Consider the following 20,984-nt stretch of genomic DNA (forward strand, 5'->3'; position numbering starts at 1 on the left):
GAATAGCCACTGAGTTATTCAATAAAATGTATCTGTATAGCGCCACCTGCTGTTTTTTTTTCTTATCTCTTTGACCTGCTCACTGAGAAGGCCGCACATGCTCGGTTTCATCCTTCAACTGCCTCCTGAACTGTGATAGGGAGAGGAGAGACACGCCCTCTTAGCTGCAGCAAAAAAGACACTCCCCCTGAGCTGTCAGCCTGCTATAAATCTAGCAGAGCAATGAATGGGGAGATCTCTGGATCCATGTGAGGTACAGGGCTGCCTCTAGCTTTGTTTTTCACACTTGCGTTGCTGGATTCCGGCAGGCAGTTCCGTCGATCCAGCAATCTGTATGCAAACGGATACCATTTGTAGACGGATCCGGATGCAGATCCGTCTCACAAATGCATTGCAATACCCGATCCGTCTCTCCGGTTGTCATCCGGAAAAACTGATCCGGTATTTATCTTTTTCACATTTTTAAAGGTCCGCGCATGCGCAGACCGCAAAACTGGATCCGTTTTTTCGGAACACTTGGGGCCAGATCCGACATTAATGCATTTCAATGTAAAATAATGCCTGCATTCCGGCAAGTGTTTACGGAATTTTGGACGGGGAAAATAACGCAGAATGCTGCAGTATTTTCTCCGTCCAAAAACCGTACACTGACGGAACTGAAGACATTCTTATGCATAGTGAACGGATTGCTCTCTATTCAGAATGCATTAGGATAGTTATTTTCCGGTATTGAGCCCCTAGGACGGAACTCAATACAGAAAAAGTTTAACTCAAGTGTGAAAGTACCCTTAGAAAGAAATTGTCATGTACTGTATGATGTCTTATTTTTTTATTTTTTTACATTAGTCATGGGACAACTCCTTTAAGTTTAAAAATAAAACAAAATAGAAGTCCAGAGAACCCGGTTCATACGGATTATATAGAGCCGGTTTTATTTTCATCTAGTCTCCTGACATCGCATTTCACTGACAGACTCGCTCGCCTTAAAGTTACCGTTTTCCATTCTTTATAAACCCATCTAGTCTTGTTGCTCTGCCCTCTCTCAATCTGGCATCTACAGATTTGGATGAAATTGCTGAAAAAAAAAAGGATTTCACCTACCTGTCTTTGGATTGATTGCGAAGAATCCCTGTGGGTTACCACTTGAAATCTTATAAGTCAACTTGTCATTAGAGCTGGAGTCAGGATCAAACGCAACAATCTGCACGACAGATAAATCCTTTGGTGAGTTCTCCGTGACCTCTGGGTAATAAACAGGTTCGGAGGTTTGTGGCGCGTTATCGTTGACATCTTCAATTTCGATGTAGATCTCAATAAAGGAGGACAGGGGAACAACGCCGCTATCAGTGGCATAAACCGTCAGCCAGTAATGAGAAGTCGTTTCACGGTCAAGACTATCTGCGGTCCGTATAATACCTGAATAATAAAAAAAAGATGGAGTGCGCGGTTAATGGAAATTTCAGCACTTAAGGTTAAGTATCTTTCAATTTCTAATTGCACTAAACACATATAAAGTACAAAGTATAATCAATCAGGCAGCAATAAAGTGATGCTTCTGAAAACGTATTAACATCCAGGAAGAGACCTGAGGAGACGAGGAGACTCATCCCTGCTACCCCGAGCATTGTCACCGCTCCCGCCATGTCTGTTTTAGTAGCTACTTGTATTTATATGTAATAACAATTCTGGAGCATCTATTCTTATAACTTTATGTTGTGTCTTTCCTCAGTCTGCAATGAAGTCCAACTTGGTTTTTCCAGTTGGGGTTGTGTTCCGGCACAGTCTGACACTATTCAATCAGTTCTGCTAGTGTAAGCCCTCGATCACATTTCCGTGTCCTTTTGAAGTCCATGAAAAAAATCAATCCCCGTTTCATCCGTGAAGATGTCTGTGTTTGGTCCGTGTGACCGTTTTTTGCTATCCATGTGTCGTCCGTATGCCACGGACACTGCTCAGCTGAGAGTTAATTTCTAAAGCATCCCTATCAGTGATTAGTGAAAAACAGACCAATAGCGGACGCAACACGGATGTCGTGTTTTTTCACGGACCCACAAACTATAATGGGCATGTTTGGTCCACATTACAGACAAAAGTAGGGCATGTCTCCGTGATTTTTTTTCAGTCAGTAAAAAAGTACTGAGGTGTGAACAGACACAGTAAAATCACTGGGTACACTGTCCATGGAAAATGCGGACAACACGCATCAGTGAAGAACGGAAATGTGAATGAGGTCTTAGACTGTGAAGGAACTCACCCCAAACTGGTAACACCCAGATTGACGGTTATTGCACACTGCTGGAAATCTATTTCTAAACTTGTAGGAATAATAGAGGAACGGTACAACATAGAGTCATAAGAACAGATGCTCCAGAATTGTTGCAAAAACTTACATGTCAGGAGAGGTGACAGGATTATGGATTATTGCTGTGGATGATTCCTTTAAAATACGGTAATATATTTTGGACATTTCAAGAACTTTTGGAAACAGACCAAATGAGACTTAAGTAAGTGAAGATAATAAACTGAATCCCTTGCATATCTGTGCTATGAGTGCAAAAGTTCACACAGTATAGAGTGAGCCAACTTTACTGTCCCTCACCAGGAAAAAAATGCTCATTATCATTCCAACAAATCTGAGATGAAAAAGACGTACAGAATACAAATTCTTCCTGAGGAACAATCAAGCCTTTATATACTCCAGGGCGCTGCATGTTACATAACATACAGGGGAGCAGCTCCAAGGCTTGGACTAGGTCACGGTCCTGTCTTCAATTAATTACAAGTTGGGCATGAGTCCTGGCACACAACCGCTCCACTATCTGGTCTGCGTTACTTTTTGGTCGACCATGACCTCTTCCTAGGAATGTGTATAATAAGAGTCCTTCAGGGACTGGGCAGTGATCTAATTACCCTGCCATGCTATATTTCTTCTGTTATGATGATTAGCTATAAAGTAATATGTTGTAGCTGAGATGTTTCTGTCCAACCTCCTAACACAGCCAGGGGCGGACTGGGCAAAACCCTATAGAGAAACATTCTGGTGGGTTGATGCCTAGGAGGTCACATTAGCCCTCCTAATGACCAACAGCCATGGTACATAAGTAAGGATCTGATGCTCCTCTGCTGACTCCTGAATTTAACTGTATTGCCATCCCAAGGCAAATGGAGTAGGAGGACAGAACATGGCAGCTGGCGCTGGCCACCACAGAGAGGCAGTTTTTGGGGAGCTTTTGTGATTCTGCGGTGGTATAATGTGCCGAAATATGGTATTGATGGTCCTGCCTACTTGTGTTGACCCTGTCTTCTGTGAATTTGGGCCCCAGTAAAAAAGGACTTCTTCTTAGGAGAAGATACAAGGCCTTGTACAACAGTCTCAGTAATTATAGAAGTCATGTAACAACATTAGGGGGAATCAGCCCAAGTGCTAGGTGCTTGACAGAAGATCACATTGGTTGAGTCACCAAACATGGACCTCCACTGACACAGTGTCCATGCCGCTTCGGCATTAGAAATCACTAGAAATCTTTCCATCTCATTCCCTCACTAGAAATCACAATTTTCCATCACTAGAAATCACAATTTTCCATCACTAGAGATCATAACTTTCCATCACCAGAAATCACAACTTTGCATCTCATTCCCTCACTAGAAATCACAATGTACTACATGGAAATCTCCAAGTTTCTGGAACTTGGTGGTAGTTTCAACTACATCAGTTTGGTCTTCAGACATATATATCTATTACAAGTCAGAAGATCATTTTCAGACTTGATTTTCCCTAGTAATAAACTATTCCTTTCATTTCTATCAGGAAATAAGTGCTAAAGAAGTGAACCCATTGGATCCAATTTAAAGAATTGACCTTGATAACATTATACTCCTAGAGGAGCCTTAACTCTGCGTGTTCCTGATTGCGAAGCTCTGAAGGAACCGCGATTAAATTAACCACAACTTTAGTTTCCTTTAGAGAAAGTTCTCTGTATCTATTTTTTGGTACCCATCAGCTTACAGAGGAGATCAGGCAGTGGAGCATCTCACAATGTTCTCGTTTGAGCTAATTAAACTACTTTCACAAAAAGCAGAGGCATTTGTTGGCTCACTGCTACCTGACTATAAAACAAGTCCAGGCTGATAGATTTTCCCAAATCCTGCATCCAGACCATTTAGCAGAGAGTCAAAAGGTGTTTATTTAAAGACAAAACGGTAAAAGCTTTTATCTGAAATATGTCAACGGAGATTTTTGGGAGGAGGGAGCCTCTCTTTGTCAGAGGAGAAGTGATTGTTCCTGCCCAGAGAAATGGTCAGCAGGCATGTTATACAGATAAATGGGAAGAGATGATGCAATTAGAGAATCTCGACTGAAGCTGCTTCTCGATTCAGCATGTTACTTCCAGTCCACAGAATCCTTTGGAAAAAAGCAGACAGCTTCCACCGTCATCCACCATTTATGCCTATTTTAATAGCGTGGCTTATTCCTGTCATCCTGCCGCCTCTGTGTCAGAAGTTTTTAGAATAATAGTTCTATAATTGGCGTACAGAAAAAGTGCAAGCTTAAAGCTTTCCTGATTGAATATATGATAGAGGTATTCCAGGAAGCCCCACAGAATGGAGATAAATATACATTGGGTACAGTAAATACATAGATAAATTAGATACATTAGATAGATAAATTACATACATTCGATAGATAAATTACATACATTAGATGGGTAAATTAAGGGCCCTTTACATGGGCCAAGAATCCGCCATATAATCGCTAAAGAGCGTTCATAGGAATGATCGTTAGCGATTATCTGATGATGTAAGGGTACTGCCAATTACCCCATGAACAAGCAAAACGCTCATTCATTGGGAAATAGCTCACTTATTCAGACACAAAAATTGTCGTTTGCCAGCAGCAGATCATGCTGTGTAATCACGCTCTTCTGCAGGCAAAAAACAAGTCTGTATGGGGATGCGTGATATGTTAGCGATAACTTCTCCCCATACTGTGGAGGAGACTGCTGCATGTAAATGCAGCGCTCTCCTCTCCTGACAACCAGGAGCTTGCTGGGAAGGAACGCTTCCTTTCCGAAGATCGTCTGCTGTATTGTCCCATCTAAAGGGACCTTTAGATAGATAGATGATAGATAGATGATAGATAGATAGATAGATAGATAGATAGATAGATAGATAGATAGATAGATAGATAGAAGTGGCATACCGCCAATGGCGGTAGACCACACAGTCGCTATGGGGCCCGTAATGTTGGAGGGCCCGGCTGGGAAGAATGGTCCTGCCCCTTAACTCTCTAGTCTCTGAAAGTGTCTACACCAGCAACAGCAGGAGGGAAGTTTTGTAAAGAGAGAACTATCCTTCCTACTGCTCCCTGTCTGTCAGCCAGAACAGCTGGCCGATAAGCGGAGAGATGCTCTACTGCTGTCTCTGCGTATTGGCCAGCTTAATTTCGGCACCTCTAACCTCTTGACTTGCGTCTCATTCCGGCTTCCAAATCCATGGCAGAGAGGTGAGGAGGGGACCTGTAGTTCTTGCAGGTGTACCGGTAGAGGGAAAGGTGTCAAAGTTGCCCGCCAAGTGTGACCAGTCAGCGACCTCAGTGAGGTGACATTGTGTGTGAGTATAAGCCTAATATTAGTGCTGGACACACAGCAACCCTTCTACACACAGCACCCCCTCTCACCCTCCCTAGACATATGCTTCAAGTTCTGAGTTCAGTCCTCTGCTCCTCATCAGGGGTGCACCACCAATGAGGCCAGTTGAGGCAATTGGTGACTTGGTGAGGCAGTACCAGGTAGGGACAAGAGGGAGATTTATATATATATATATATATATATATATATATATATATAAAAAAAAGGAAAGAAGCAGCACACAAAAAAGGTATACGGTTGCAAAAAAATCCTCCTGAGGGACCTGTGATCAAGATCCCAAGTATGGATAATAAAACAAAAGAAGGCAGCACTCCAAGTGGTGATGAAAAAAAGTGGATGGTTTATTCACTCATCAGCAACGTTTCAGCTCTCTCTATGGAGCTTTTGTCATAGAGAGAGCTGAAACGTTGCTGATGAGTGAATAAACCGTCCACTTTTTTTCATCACCACTTGGAGTGCTGCCTTCTTTTGTTTTATTATATATATATATATATATATACTAGCAGAAGGATAGGTATATTTCATCTATTTAATTTAATGTTTGTGTGTGTCGTTAAAAGATATCGACAGTATTCACTATAACAGTGACATCTACAGTATCCCTCCCTTTTATAGTGACCTCCACAGCAGCCTTCCCCCTAAACAGTAACATCCATAGCGCCCTCCCCTTTAACAGTGACCTCCACAGCGGCCGCCCCTTTATTAGTGACCTCCACAGTACCCCGTCTTGTTAACAGTGATTTCCATAATAACCCGCCCCCTCAACAGTGCCCTCCACAGAACTCCTTTCCCTTAAAAAGTGACCTCCACAACACCCGCCCCCTTAACAGTGACCTCTACAGCACCCCGCCTCTTAACACTGACCTCCATAGCAGACAGTGTCATCCACAGCACCCTGCCCCTTTAAAGCTGACCTACAGCAGTGAACAAAAATGGCTGGGTTTTTATGGAAACCTGGTGTAAAACTGTGTGTATGTGGAGACTAAGGGCCTTCAAGCTTCTATTGGCTTATAAGGGTAATGTGACCAGGCCTCTATTGGCTAATGCATTTTTTTGGGGAATATCTTAGGAACGGTACGTGCTAGAGAGCTAAGACCCGGTCTAAAACCTTCCAGGATACCTGATGTACCTGTGTGCCAAATTTCGTGATTGTAAATGCGACAGTGCGGATTCCTTAAGCGGACATACACACACATACATACACACACACACATACATACACTCAGCTTTATATATTAGATTAGTTACAATAATTGTACAAAATATTTTTATTTGCAGGGGCCCCATGGTTTGTATGGGAAAGATTAGATAGATAGATAGATAGATAGATAGATAGATAGATAGATAGATAGATAGATATGCTTTGCAGCACTACCCTGTATGGGCTAGACCTACTTAGCTGTTAATCCTGAATATTTTGGTCCAAGAATATAACATCAGGCCTAACAAACTGCTCCTCTGATCTATGGTGCATGCCGCAGGATATATGGTAAGAGCCTGGATAGATTGTCTGTTATCTGTAAGGCACTGGTGTCCTATAATATGAATTGTAAAAGAAGTGGAATAATAAAGCACAGAATTTATGAGCCCAGGAAAAAAATAGAAACCCTGTTCACATTGCTAAAGTTTATGCCAAGCATGCAGCATTAACCACAGGAGCACTGACTGCAATCTAAAGAGGCATCGTGCACAATTAACTAATATTGTATAGAGATTATTTTTCGCTCCTATTACTATATCACTATGTTATTACTATAAAATCTGTGTAATCTTTACTTTTCGCTGAAACGGGAGATTCACACAGTATACCACTGATCTTGCAATGAAGCATATTACCAGTCCAAGGGACTGGATCGCAGCAACGGCGGTGTAACACCAGTGTAGCTGCCGTACATGACAGTCTCCACGTTATCCATCACCATACTAACCTACTACACCTAGTGGAAGAAGAATTCAGTGGGATCACTCCTGACAATTACAAGTTGGATCAAGTGTAACAGTGCCCCAAGCTACAGAAGAGTCTACGCTGAAAACGATCAGCCCCCTGGCCTTATCCATAACCCTTTTTTTCTTACTTTTTTCTTTGATCCTTTTTTACAAATTCACACTTGTGTCTCCTAAATACATGAATATGTCCTTCAAAGTGATATATAAGGCCATTGAACATCAGAGGGCTTGTCTGGCTTGTCCCGCACCGGTCTCTACTTACTACTCTACTCTAGTGACCACTCAGCCAAGGGGGAGCAGGCAGCGATTGGTAAGGGGAAAATGATTTTTTCCCGCAACATTCTGGGCCTATTTTTATATATTTTTTTTTTTACTGACCTGTCCCCTTTAGTGGACCTGTCTCCTGACATGTCTGCTTTAGTCACTACCTGCATTCCCCATGCAATAACAATTCTGGAGCATCTATTCTTATGACCCTGTGTTGTGTTATGCTTTAATTATCCCTGCTAGAAGTTACAAATAATTTACTAGCAGTCTGCAATAACGTTCCAAATGGGTGTGGCCAGTTAGGGGTGTGTCCCTACAAAGTCTGACACTATCCAATCAGTGGACAGGAACACATCCCCAACTGGTCAACAAAAAACAAGGAGGTGACAGAGTGGCAGGTCCTCTTTAAGGTCACATGTGGCCAGAGGCGTAGCTATAAGGGAAACAGTGGAAGTTGCTCCTTTGGGGCATGAACTCAGAAGATGTCCATCCAAGAGGAGTACTAAAAGATTTTAGTGACAGGGCCCCCTCAACAATATTATAAAATGACAGTATATACAGTGACATGGCATACAGTATATACATAAAGGAGCTGCTGTCGGGCCTGGTCTGAGAAAGCGATTTTTACTGGCCACAGGAGTGGGTGGTTGAACAAGAGAAGGAGGTTGCAAAGAAGTTTATGGGGGGTGCTGTTCAAATATTTGCTGTGGGGCCCAGTCATTTCTAGTTGCGCCACTGTATGTGACATATTTAGCGGGTGTAGATTTTTCTGCAATATCTGCAAGCTACATTGCAGGGGGTGAAATCTGCTATGAGAATGTCCACTGTTTCTCCAATAGAATAGACATGTTGTGCATCAGAAAGACTCATTCCATACTACCTGTGCCCAGGGTGTTAAAAAGCCAAATGTGTCGTATTATTGATTTTGTGCGAGTAATAGGCATCGAAAATTTGCCACATGTGAAATCACATTAACTGGATTTATTGATCTATAGTCATTTTTCCATCCCTGTCTATAATTATCCTGAGATATACCGGTAACATATAATACAGAACTGAATTTACCATTCTAGAAGATTCATGGCTGAAATCCCCCACCGTTCCTTTCTGGCCCGGTCTCTGCGCTGACCCTGCTCTGGTGATTTGTCTTCTGGAAGGTCTTTCCACCGGGCACTATACAGTAAGAGCTCTTGGCTATCACGCATTATGTACATCCATGATGACTACCGTATGTTGAATGCGTCAAGACAAGACCTATTCATTCACATTGTAGCCCATCTGTATGTATGGTGCCTGAAGACCTAGGCTAGATGAAGGGTGACTATCCACACAAACATAATCCCTAAATACTCTCTTCCTTTATTCTGTATTAAATTTCCAAGAATCTGTTGAGGCAAGAGATAGAAAGACGCAGTAATTGGGGTTAATCTTTCTCCGCTTGCTGCTTGCAATTCGCAATTTTTTCTCTTTCCCTCCTAAGCAAGATGAATTATGACTTTTCCGGCTCTGTGCATGTACATAGTCGTAATGCTTTGAAAAGCTCCAGGCTGAAATCAAGTCATCATCATCAAACAATACCTGGGACATGCAGCCACTCGTTTGCTGTATGATGCATAACCACCTTGTGATAAATCTTGTTGCTGATCAGGTAAAAGGTCGATCCATCAATTCTAACAACCTGTCAACTTATAGTAATTCAAACAATGGTCTATTGAACATAAACTGAGCTATTGCCAAACCTCTATGGGAGGAATGTCCACTATTGTGGAAAAAAAATGAAATGCGTAGCAGTAGATATATATTAGACTAACTTTATTGGCAAAAATGTTCAAAGATAAGCCATAGATGGCTCCCAAATGGCTTGCCTGCTACAGACTCCCTCATATAGACACCACATATCACAGGGCAACACAGCAAAACTTAGTAAAAGGCGGTCTCTTAGGGTGGGTTCACACTAGCGTTGTGGAGTCCGTTATGGCTTTCCGTTATAACAGGGTTATAACGGAACATAACGGAATCCATAAAACGGAAGGGCGGACCCGTTTTGCTGCCCATAGACTTGCATTATGACGGAATGCAAAACGGTCGCCTTTAAAAGGCATTCCGTTTGCTCTCCGTCCTAACAGAAGTCTATGGGAATCAAAAAGGATCCGTCTGGTTCCCGTTATGCAAGACGGAAAACAAAGGACTTTGCATATAATGTTTTACAGGGTCAGCTCACCTGTAGGCCCTCACATATAATTTCTTAAAGGGTCAGCTCACCTGCAGGCCCTCGCTTATAATTTTTTAGAGGGTCAGCTCACCAGCAGACCCTCACATACAACCTTTTAGAGGGTCAGCTCACCAGCAGGCCCGCACCAAAAATCTTTCACAGGGTCAGATCACCAGCAGGCCCTCGCATATAATTTTTTACAGGGTCAGCTCACGAGCAGGCCCCCACCTAAAATCTTTTACAGGGTCAGATCACCAGCAGGTCCTCGCATATAATTTTTTACAGGGTCCGCTCACCAGCAGGACTTCACCTACAATCTTTTATGCCTAATAGGTCATTTGCGCGCATGCTGCCTTGCTTGGATGTGGTAGCCGTAGCTGTTTCTCAGGCTCCCTCTCCGGAATCGAACCCGGATTCCCCGTTACCCGTAGTCACCATGGTTTGTGCTGACAATAACATCGAAAGTTGATAGGCCAGACATCCGAATAAATCGTCGCCCGTCATAGGGACGTGCGATCGACCCCAGGTTATCTAGAGTCACCAAAGCGGCAGCAGGCCCTCACCCATAATGTTTTAGATGGTCAGATCAGCAGGCCCTTGCTCCAAATTTTGAGGGTCACCAGCAGGACATCAATAATAATTTTTCAAGGCTGTGTATGATGCCCTCCTTTATGTGTAACAAAGGGTGTATTGGAGTGCCGGTTCCTTGTAATTTTTGGCAGTCCTTTCACTTAGTGCATAGGCTTTATGAGTGTAGGAGTCCCACTACCTGAACAATTGTACCACAGTGTGAATGAGGCCCTCCTTTATGTGATATACAGGTTGTATCGGAGTGCCTCTTCCTTGTAATTTTTGGCAGCACTTGCACTTTATATACAAGTAAATATACAGGAAAGAATGTTTCCTAACAATTTTTCATTTAAAATCGATTTTATCTTCGGTTTTGTGCATATTATTGTCAGTCTGTAAAAGTCGCGTACTACTCGGACAACATCGTTCCCAGCAGCGACCTGGGAGTCCAAGATGCATCCAGACATCCTCCCCATGCTGTTTCCGAACCATTTCAGTGGTGTTTCCATCAATTTCTGACCTTTTCCTATGAACCAGGCACCCTCCCCTCTTCAGAACAGGGGGTGCCTGGTTTAATGCTCGGGTTCTCCCATTGACTTCCATTATACTCGGGTGCTCAGTAGAGCACCCGAGTATCCCGATGTGTTCTGCCCAAGCCCCCGAGCACCCGAGCACTATGGTGCTCGATCAACACTAGTAGATTTTAAACAGATATAGAGTATATGAAGAAAACTTCACTCCAAAAGGAAATAAATAATCTCTCGGTTATAGGTAATGACACCATCCACTAGTAGTAGCCACTACCATTCCATTATGCAGAATTAGAGGTCTCATTGCATGTACACAAGTTATACATTCTTGGATTATAAAAGGGATTATCACTTTTTCCCATCATGTGTTAATGCAAGAATATTAAATAGGCAGAATAAATTAACAAAGAAAAGAAACATTTGAACTTCACGCTTGATGCCAAGCAGCTAGTGGTAATGCAGCTTGACTGGGGTGGAACATTGTAATCAATGTGTCATTGTGAAGAATGCAATGGCAGGGTTCTGCATATATTTTATACGACAATATACCAAAAATAGAGCAAGCTTTGTTGGGTCTACCCTGTTCTTGGCAAAGAGAAACTCTTCACTTGTAGTACTGGGCAGATCACAGTATCAGTTACCATTTCTGCTAGTCTCGTATAGGAACTATTACATGGGGTAACCATAATGTATTTATATCACTCCTCTACATACAAATTCAGTCCCGAGCCAAGATTTTGATGTTCTGGCAGTGGTGTTCCCATAAACTATAGTTGGTTCTATGGATAACATACAGTAAATCGTACCCAAGTTCATGGCTCATATGTGGCCCATTGATAATAGTCTCAATTCAGGATCCACATTTCTGACAGAGTAAACTGCAAAATTGTTCAGTTTTCAGTATTATAAAGCTAAATCCCAAAGGACTTGATCTAGTATAATATGAATGGCATGATTGCTCGTACTCTTATATACTTTGGGGGAACATTTATGAAATCTGGTCTGCCAGTATTTTAGGTTCCAAATTTTGCAAGCAATGTTGCACGCAGCAACTTGCGCAAAATTTTGCAACACTTTTGGAGTAAAGAAAAAATGGGCGTGATTTCAGTCTAGATCACCTTTAAGCTACATTTATTATCTGAGACTTGTCAAAATGTTGCAAAAGATCTGAAGTAGTATTTCTAGACAAAAATGTTTGCTTTAAAGATGTGTTAAACGTAGCAAATAATGTAGGTCATTTGGCGCAAAAGTACACCAACACAGACTCCTGCAAACCTGACTTCAAGTATTACCCTTTATGATAAATTTCTGAATTATTAGTGTAGGTAGGGACAGACATGGACAGTAAACCCAAACCTAGAACCCAGCTCATTTTCCCTACCTACTTGCAGTGCAAGCCCTAATTAGCAAGATTGCAACTGGTTGATAGTCCCTATGATACTAAGGTGCAAAGACAGACACCTAGACAACCAACACAAAAGATTTGTATGAAAATGAGTCAGAGTCAGTCTCTCCCGTCGTGGCCATGCCGAGGCTGAGGAACGCGCCGCTGGTGCTCAGGGAGATTTGTTTATGACAATTGGGTATCTTAAAGAGGCTCTAAAACAATTGCTTTCCATTTGGCCTATTAAGGCACATGGGCTTCATAAAAGGGGGTCTGTAGCTCAGCCCTCTGAATTAACCTGGGCAAACACCCTCTAAGACAGGGTGGCTCTTGGTGGCTGGGGTTGGCTTCAATTGTAAAGGAACCCAACCACTTTAATGGAGTTTTTCCACTATAGGCATGAAAGACATATAAACGTACTCGTTGTTTCTTCATCCCCTATTCACCATAACAGATAGCGACTAGGGATGAGCGAATCGACTTCGGATGAAGCAGATTCGCATAAAACTTTGCTTCAATACTGTGCGGATGAGCTGAATTTATTGCTTCACGAAGTCTCGCGAGACTTCAAGTAATAACTTCATAAATTAATTTGGACTATAAAAAACATTTCCCGAACTCGGGTTCGGTTCCAAGGTACCACTTGGCCAACTCTCCACCAGTAATGCGGGACAAGGCACCCTGCTCTAATATCTTACTGATAAACAATAAATGTCTCCAGTGAGAAAACATTTCTTAGTGAATGACTTTTTACTGACTGCAGAAATACGGCAGACATATAGTTAGCTAATATTTCCGAGTTAGCTTCATAGGCTTTTCACATTGTGACAGGTAGAGGAATTGCTTTTCCTTTGTCCATCATCACTAGTAGTACACTGCAATATTGCAATGTCTGCTCTGTCTGATAAAAGTTTTCTTCAATGTGTGTTCCCGTGGATGAAGAACTGACCTACTTTTACCTCTCCCTTATTATTGTGAAAGTACTTTCCCTCCCATAAACATGAAAATGGAATATTAAACTCATGGGCAGGAGAGATAATGCAAATAGCAAATAAAAAGGCCTTAAAAGTGTTTTAACAGATATGATCATGTAGTTATTTACCTCATGTACATCTTCTCCATGTTTTTATTTTTTCAATTTGAACACCTCTGAACACCATGTCAACCAATCACTTTGGTTTCTTTCCATCCTGTATTTAGCACTTCCTGTTCTTGTACCCAACCAAACCAATGATGCACCTCTTCTTTCTCTGCCAAAGAACCACTCCGAACAACGCCCAGCTAGTTACATAGACACTCCCCTATCACTGCCCCTAACACCCAGCTAGTTTATAGCTCCTCCCACCCAGCTAGTTACATAGACACTCCCCTATCACTGCCCCTAACACCCAGCTAGTTTATAGCTCCTCCCACCCAGCTAGTTACATAGACACTCCCCTATCACTGCCCCTAACACCCAGCTAGTTTATAGCTCCTCCCACCCAGCTAGTTACATAGACACTCCCCTATCACTGCCCCTAATACCCAGCTAGTTTATAGCTCCTGTAAAATGTATACAAGTCCACCCGCGCTCCCAGATACACTCAAAACTACGTATCAGGCAGAGAATCGCTGCAGGTTCACTGCCACGGTCTGCTGCAGCGACCGTAATGTGAAAGTATTAACAAGGTCTGATTTGGACACAAATCAGAATCGGAACCTGCGCTGATTCAGATACGTTGCAGATTATTGGGTAGGTATGTAGAGGAGGGGGTATTCACAGTGTTAGGTGGGTGTGTAAGGGAAGAGATATTCACAGTGATCTTTGGTGCGGTTACCTTATTTGGCAGGTAGTCTATCCGTGGAGTGTCCGTCTTTCTGGATCCGGTGGGTAGGTTTCCCAGGTGCCTTCAGGTTCAACCTCTAGCGTAGGTGATGCTCCGGCCGGTAGCAGATCACTCACGCGAGGGAACCCTCCTCTACATACCTACCCAATAATCTGCAACGTATCTGAATCAGCGCAGGTTCCGATTCTGATTTGTGTCCAAATCAGACCTTGTTAATAGTTTATAGCTCCTCCCACTCAGCTAGTTTATTTATTTATTTTATACACTTATATAGCGCTACTATATTCCGCAGCGCTTTACAGACATTATCATCCAACTGTCCCCAATAGGGCTCACAATCTAAGGTCCCTATTAGTATGTCTTTGGAGTAATTACATAGACATTCCCCTATTACTGCCCCTAACAACCCCCAGATAGTTTATAGCTCTTCCCACACAGCTAGTTACCCAGACACTCCCCTTTTACAGGAACACCCATGGACATAGCATCATAGGAAAAAAAGAATGAGCTACATGAAAATTGTCATGTGACCAGTGCCCAGAACGGAAGATAGGTGCAATAATGGTAAAATAAATACATTACAGAATGACAGTGACCTTCATAAATGATTATTTCAACCACAACGCCCCCATTGCTCCTAGAGGCTCATTTGCATATACTAGAACATCATTTTTCTCAGCAATGCGGGCACATATGAACATGGGACCAACACAGATGCCTTTAGCTGCCAAGTGCAACAGGTCAGCCACTTTCATAGGTATAAACCTTCTGACAGATGCCCTTCAAATAAGGCTGCTTTCAGACAGGTATAAAACTGACACTTTATTACTCCCGTACTATGGATACAATACCTGAACCTCCTGTAGTTCATCAGAAAATGAGTTAGAGTGCCGCACCTCTGGTTCTGATAAACTTCAGGAGGTCTGGGTATTGCATTCATAATATGGGAATAACAAAAGCCTCTGGTCCAACCGTCCTACTGAATTGCCACCTGCCAGGACTTTATTTTTTTTGGTCATTGTAAAGGCCCTGCTTGGTAATGATAATGAGATGACAGGATTGTTAGGGATTAGTAACCAGACTGAAAATTGGAAGATATCAGGATTTTTTTTATACACATGGAAAAAAAGAAAAATCTCAAAACTTCTTAAAAAAATCTGTGTAATATAAAAAATAAACATTTTAATGACACATTGCCTTTACTCTCTGTCCAGTACCAGTGGATGAAAAGATTCTTGTTCACATTTAGAGACCAAAAACACCCGCCCCAAACTACACTAGTCCAGAACTGGAAGGTTTCTACAATGTACCAGGGTAGGTAGCAGTCATCAGTCTGGACTGGACGGCAGGAGACCTGTGCTGTTGTTGGGTTTAGTTTGTAGAAGATTGCCTGGACTGAAACATGACGGCTTTTGTTAAGGAAGGACACCTCATTTTAGATTATATTTTTTGTTGGCTCCTTTGAGAAGAAATATTGAAAAAAAGTCGTCCACAATGGCATACAGTTTTTGTTTCATCAACCATACTTGACTCATTACGATTTGGTTCTTAAGTTGACCATGTGAAGCTCAAGACAACTGCAAACCAATGGAATGTCCACCAAGTATTACATTTCTTGGAACTTTTGTTATGGATCTGACTTCAAGACAAAAGAAGCCATTAACTTGTCCTTCCTCTTTTAGACCCTGTTCAACAATTGAGTAGCCCTACAAAACAGTGTTAATCTGAAAATCCCTCCTGACAAAGAGCGGGTCACATTATAAAGATTCTTTAGGCAGCCAGGGGAATGTTTGTTAATGATTAAACACCAGAGTGGCGGCCAGCAGAGGTTGATCACACAAAGGAATTCCAAGCTGCACCGCTCTGTAGACATCTAGGATACACAATCACATGGAGGCTGCATCCTTGGAATATATTACACTATTTACGTCACAAAGTAAAATAAAATGCCACATGCAATCTCCATGGTGACTCATTATTTCTCAGAATAGCAGTCCAATCCCAATCCTTGGCTTTAAGAACAATCTGTGCTTAACAGGGCACTAAATGTGGGTAAATGGAGTTTTCTGTTTATCTGCCACCAATACCTCCGAGGCCAAGCTGCACACACATTCCTTTCTTATCTAGTATCACAGATTATAAAAAAAACACATAAAACCACCTTTTATTACAGGAAGGAGACAAGCAGAGAATTACTCAGTCACATATCCTTCAAAAAATCATACTCATATACCAGCTACAAAGCAACCGCACATACTTACTTCCATCGGATAGGAATTTTTATTTTTTAGAAAAGTGATAAATGATAATGATATTCTGAAGAAAACACTGCCTTCTGCAAATTCCTGCACAAGCAAGAGCCGAATCCACCAAACAACATATGTTAACTGTACGTAAATGAGAAGTAAACTGAGGCTATGCTGCAGAAATGGGCTTCATTTCCTAGGAAAATCTGAGGGAGGTTTACAATAAATGTGTATGAAAATGATTGCAGCGCAAGGATTTATTTTTTTATTTCTTTTCAATATCAGGAAACGGATTTGATACAATAGTCATAATTCCCTAAAGATGGGTAGGGAGAAGAAAAAATGGCCATATTGTCTCCAGAAAGCATGCTGTATAACGCCTGTTTGTCTGTAGTATATCGGCATTTGATCCATTTCCTGCACATTTTCTTAGATATGACACGTAATACAGTCCGTTATGGTCCTAACTCACTGAATATGGAGCGAATTGGGATCCAAGCCGGATTTTTTTTTTCAGAGCCATATTACTGATGCGATTATTTTGAACCTATGTTGACTTCTGTGGGGAATTCTCAATCATAAATCACTGGATGATGCACGCTAAGTTTTTAATTTTTACAAAATCTGACTTTGCTTGTGCTCATGCAGAAAATGATTCATGTGAATCGTAGGGTATGTGCGCGGATAGTATTGGGCTCCCTTCAGACTAGTACATCAAACACACGCAGAAAAATTATAATGTGTGTAACGCCCCGTGGAACATGTCGGTGCTATATAACTGAGTAAATAAGGAAATGATAATACAAAATAACAGCATCAAATTATATACTGTATATATCTATATAGATTGTAAGCTCTTGCGAGCAGGGTCCTCATTCCTTTTGATCTATTTATTGACTTGTCTGTTGCTATGTTATTTATGACTGTTTGTACATGTAACCTCTTAATTGTAAAGTGCTGCAGAATATGTTGGCGCCATATAAATAAAAATTATTATTATTATTATTAATATTACCTGAGCCCTAAGAGTATACACATGGGTGAATTTTCTTCATTCTTAAATGATTTTGGAGTGCTGCCTTTTTGCTACTTTGTGTATTGGGCAATAGTCTAGTCCCTTCGGTCGTGCACCCTTTTTTGTTTAAGGCTACTTTCACACTAGCGTTTTTTGCGGATCCGTCATGGATCTGCAAAAACGCTTCCATTGCAATAATACAACCGCATGCATCTGTCATGAACGGTTGTATTATGTCTTCTATAGCCAAGACGAATCCGTCATGAACTCCATTAAAAGTCAATGGGGGACGGATCTGTTTTCTACTGTGTCAGAGAAAACGGATCCGTCCCCATTGACTTACATTGTGTGTCAGGACGGATCCGTTTGGCTTCGCTTCGTCAGGCGGACAGCAAAACGCTGCAAGCAACGTTTTGGTGTCCGCCTCCAGAGCGGAAAGGAGATGGATCGGAGGCGAACTGATGCATTCTGAGCGGATCCTTTTCCATTCAGAATGCATTAAAGCAAAACTGATCCGTTTTGGACCGCGTGTGAGAACCCTGAACGGATCTCACAAACGGAAAGCCAAAACGCCAGTGTGAAAGTAGACTAAGTTGGACGTAGTGCGGCCAGATTTTTGCTTTAGATAGATAGATAGATAATCATTATGTATACGTTACGTAACTGGAGTAGGACCATAATAATATTGCGAAAAAACAAGAAAACAGAGCTCATAGTACCAAAAGTAAAAATATTATTTTATTGTAACATGATTAAAAAAAAATATATAAAGCAATAAGTAATGAGCCGTTAAAAAGTGAACACATTAACGGCACATTACTTATTGCTTTATTTTTATTTTTTTAATCATGTTACAATAAAATTATATTTTTACTTTTGGTGCTATGAGCTCTGTTTTCTCTCGGGAGCTAGTACAGAGTTACAACTACGGGTGTCCTTTTGGTTTTATTGGGTGGACGCTGTCTTCCTTTTTTTATCAATTGGACACCTTTGGTCTTTATTGTTTTTTCTAATATTGGTATTGCTAGAGGAAAATAGATGGGTGGATGCAGATGAGATACTTGTACATTTAGAAGCTAAGGTTAATTACGTAATCTGCCAATGAACGAAACAAGGATAGCAATTACCAATGAAGTTCCGCCGACATTGTTTCAAGGATCATATTAAGTAAACTTTTGCTTTTTTTTATTTATTACAAAAACAGTAATTAAGCGCTTACTACACTTAGCCCACTGATTTCCTGAATGATGACACAGGCTTAGAGAGGCAAGTTTCCACAAGTATTCAGACTAGTTAGGAACTATTTCTATTCCTAATCCCTTCATGGCTGTGTCTTCCCTTCCCCCACTGGTTATTTGGAGACTATGCGGATGCTAGGCGTTATTTTGGTAATGCCCTATTGAACAATGGCAACTGTGCGATCATGGAAAGAGGTCTCACATACATGAAGGTTCAGGGGCCGAGGACAGGTCGGGCTGAGGACAAGCTATGACACATTACTGATTTAGTGAGCAGAGTAAACTACTAGAGCTGCAGAAGGATAGATGTACTGGTAAAGTACACATTTAGTATGGCATTTTGAGGCTCTTTTCCATTTTTTTTAAATGCTGGAGGCAAAAATTTTTTTTACAAAAGGGAGGGCCGAAGTGTTAGCACTGGGTTAAAAAAGCTCTGGTGGATCCCATCAATTTCAATGGAGATCACAACACTTGTCTGTGGATGTTACTAATTTCAACCGGATCTGCAAACAATCGGTTATCTATGTGAGCAGTCTACTTCATGTGTATTAGGGATTGGGTAAAGATAGCTGTTATGGCTTTATTAAAGGGTCATTAGTGCATTTGGCTTTCTGTTGACTGACCATTAAAGTGGTTATTCCACTATCCCATGGCCGAACATGTAACTGGAGTGAATAGGGAGAGAAAGAGACACCTCTGATAGCAACTTATCTCCCCAAGGCCAAAAGGTTCAGGCAGTTGATGTCCTACATGCCTGATCCTCATTAGTTGTGAGGTCCTGTACACATTAGATACACACTAGAAAATGGAAGATTTGTTCGACATTGGTATCATGTGTACGGCCAGCATAAAGGTTGCCATACTGTTGCAGCAGATGTGGAACAGGGACAAGCCAAGGTCATGGCAGGCAGTGAAGGGTAAATCAGCAATAGTTCTGGTCAGGCAGCAGAGAACCAGAGTCAGTAATTGGGCTAAACTGAGTATACGGGCAGACAAACGGAACAGCACAACTTCACAGGAACCAGCAAGCTAGAATAATCTATTACTCAGGCACCTTCCCTTAGGCCTCTTTCACGCGACCGTTTTTTTTTTTTGTTTACGGGCCATTTTTTGCGATCCGTATACGGAACCATTCATTTCAATGGTTCCGCAAAAAAAACTGAATGTACTGAATGCATTCTGTTTCCGTATTTCAGTTTTTCCATTCCGATAAAAGATAGAACATGTCCTATTATTGCCCACAAATCACATTCCGTGGCTCCATTGAAGTCAATGGGTCCGCAAAAAAAACGGAACACATGTGGAAATGCATCTGTATGTCTTCGGTATCCGTTCCGTTTTTTGCGGAACCATCTATTGAAAATGTTATGCCCAGCCAAATTTTTCTATGTTATCACTGTATACGCCGTACGGAAAAACGGAACGGAAAAACTGAACCGAAATGGAAACACAACGGAAACAAAAAACGGAACAAAGGATCCATGAAAAACAGACCGCAAAACACTGAAAAAGCCATACGGTCGTGTGAAAGAGGCCTTAGAGGAAGATGCCTTAAATACCTGCTAAGAAGCTGAGGCCTGCTTTGAAGAGGAGCACGAGAACCACTGCTGGAGGGAGGAGAAGGGCCAGGGGACCCAGACTGCTGAAATGACAGCAGCAGAGTGAGTGAAGCAGTGCCCATGCCTGCCTGATCCACATACACAGACTGTTATCTGTTGGTCCCTGTTTTTGAAAGGACTAGGTGACAATCGAATATGTATGGAGGCCTCCTAACTGTCTTGAATTTCAATACCCAATCCTTTTGTTCTAAAAGGAGAGGTTTAGCAGTGGTTTCTCCTCTCCCCCAGTGAAAACATATACTCGCTGGACCAAGCCCAGCATGTGTGTATGGAAAAATCTGGAGAGATAGATGTCAGTCGAACAAGCATTCTGCCTACAACTATTGAAGGTGTACGGGCATCTTTATAGAAATGGCAACCTCAAAAACATCATCTGTCAGAAAGTATGAAAAAGCTCCAGCGCCACAAAAGTTGTATTTCTACCTCTCTAAAGCATTGGTGGCAGAACCAGGCTTATGTGGTTCAAGCTGCTCTGGGTC

At 41.8% G+C, this 20,984-nt stretch overlaps 1 protein-coding gene across 7 annotated transcripts in view; it reads right to left on the reverse strand.

Moving 5' to 3' along the window:
- FAT1 (FAT atypical cadherin 1) overlaps positions 1-20,984 on the reverse strand; it is a 227,191-nt gene that overhangs the window by 131,654 nt on the left and 74,553 nt on the right. For all 7 annotated transcript variants that reach the window (XM_040418765.1, XM_040418764.1, XM_040418770.1 and 4 more), the window contains exon 3: positions 1,102-1,416. In XM_040418765.1, the coding sequence (XP_040274699.1) occupies positions 1,102-1,416 (315 nt within the window). The remainder of the gene's footprint in view (positions 1-1,101; positions 1,417-20,984) is intronic.

The sequence above is a fragment of the Bufo bufo genome, chromosome 2 (assembly GCF_905171765.1).
Source record: "Bufo bufo chromosome 2, aBufBuf1.1, whole genome shotgun sequence".
NCBI lineage: Eukaryota > Metazoa > Chordata > Amphibia > Anura > Bufonidae > Bufo > Bufo bufo.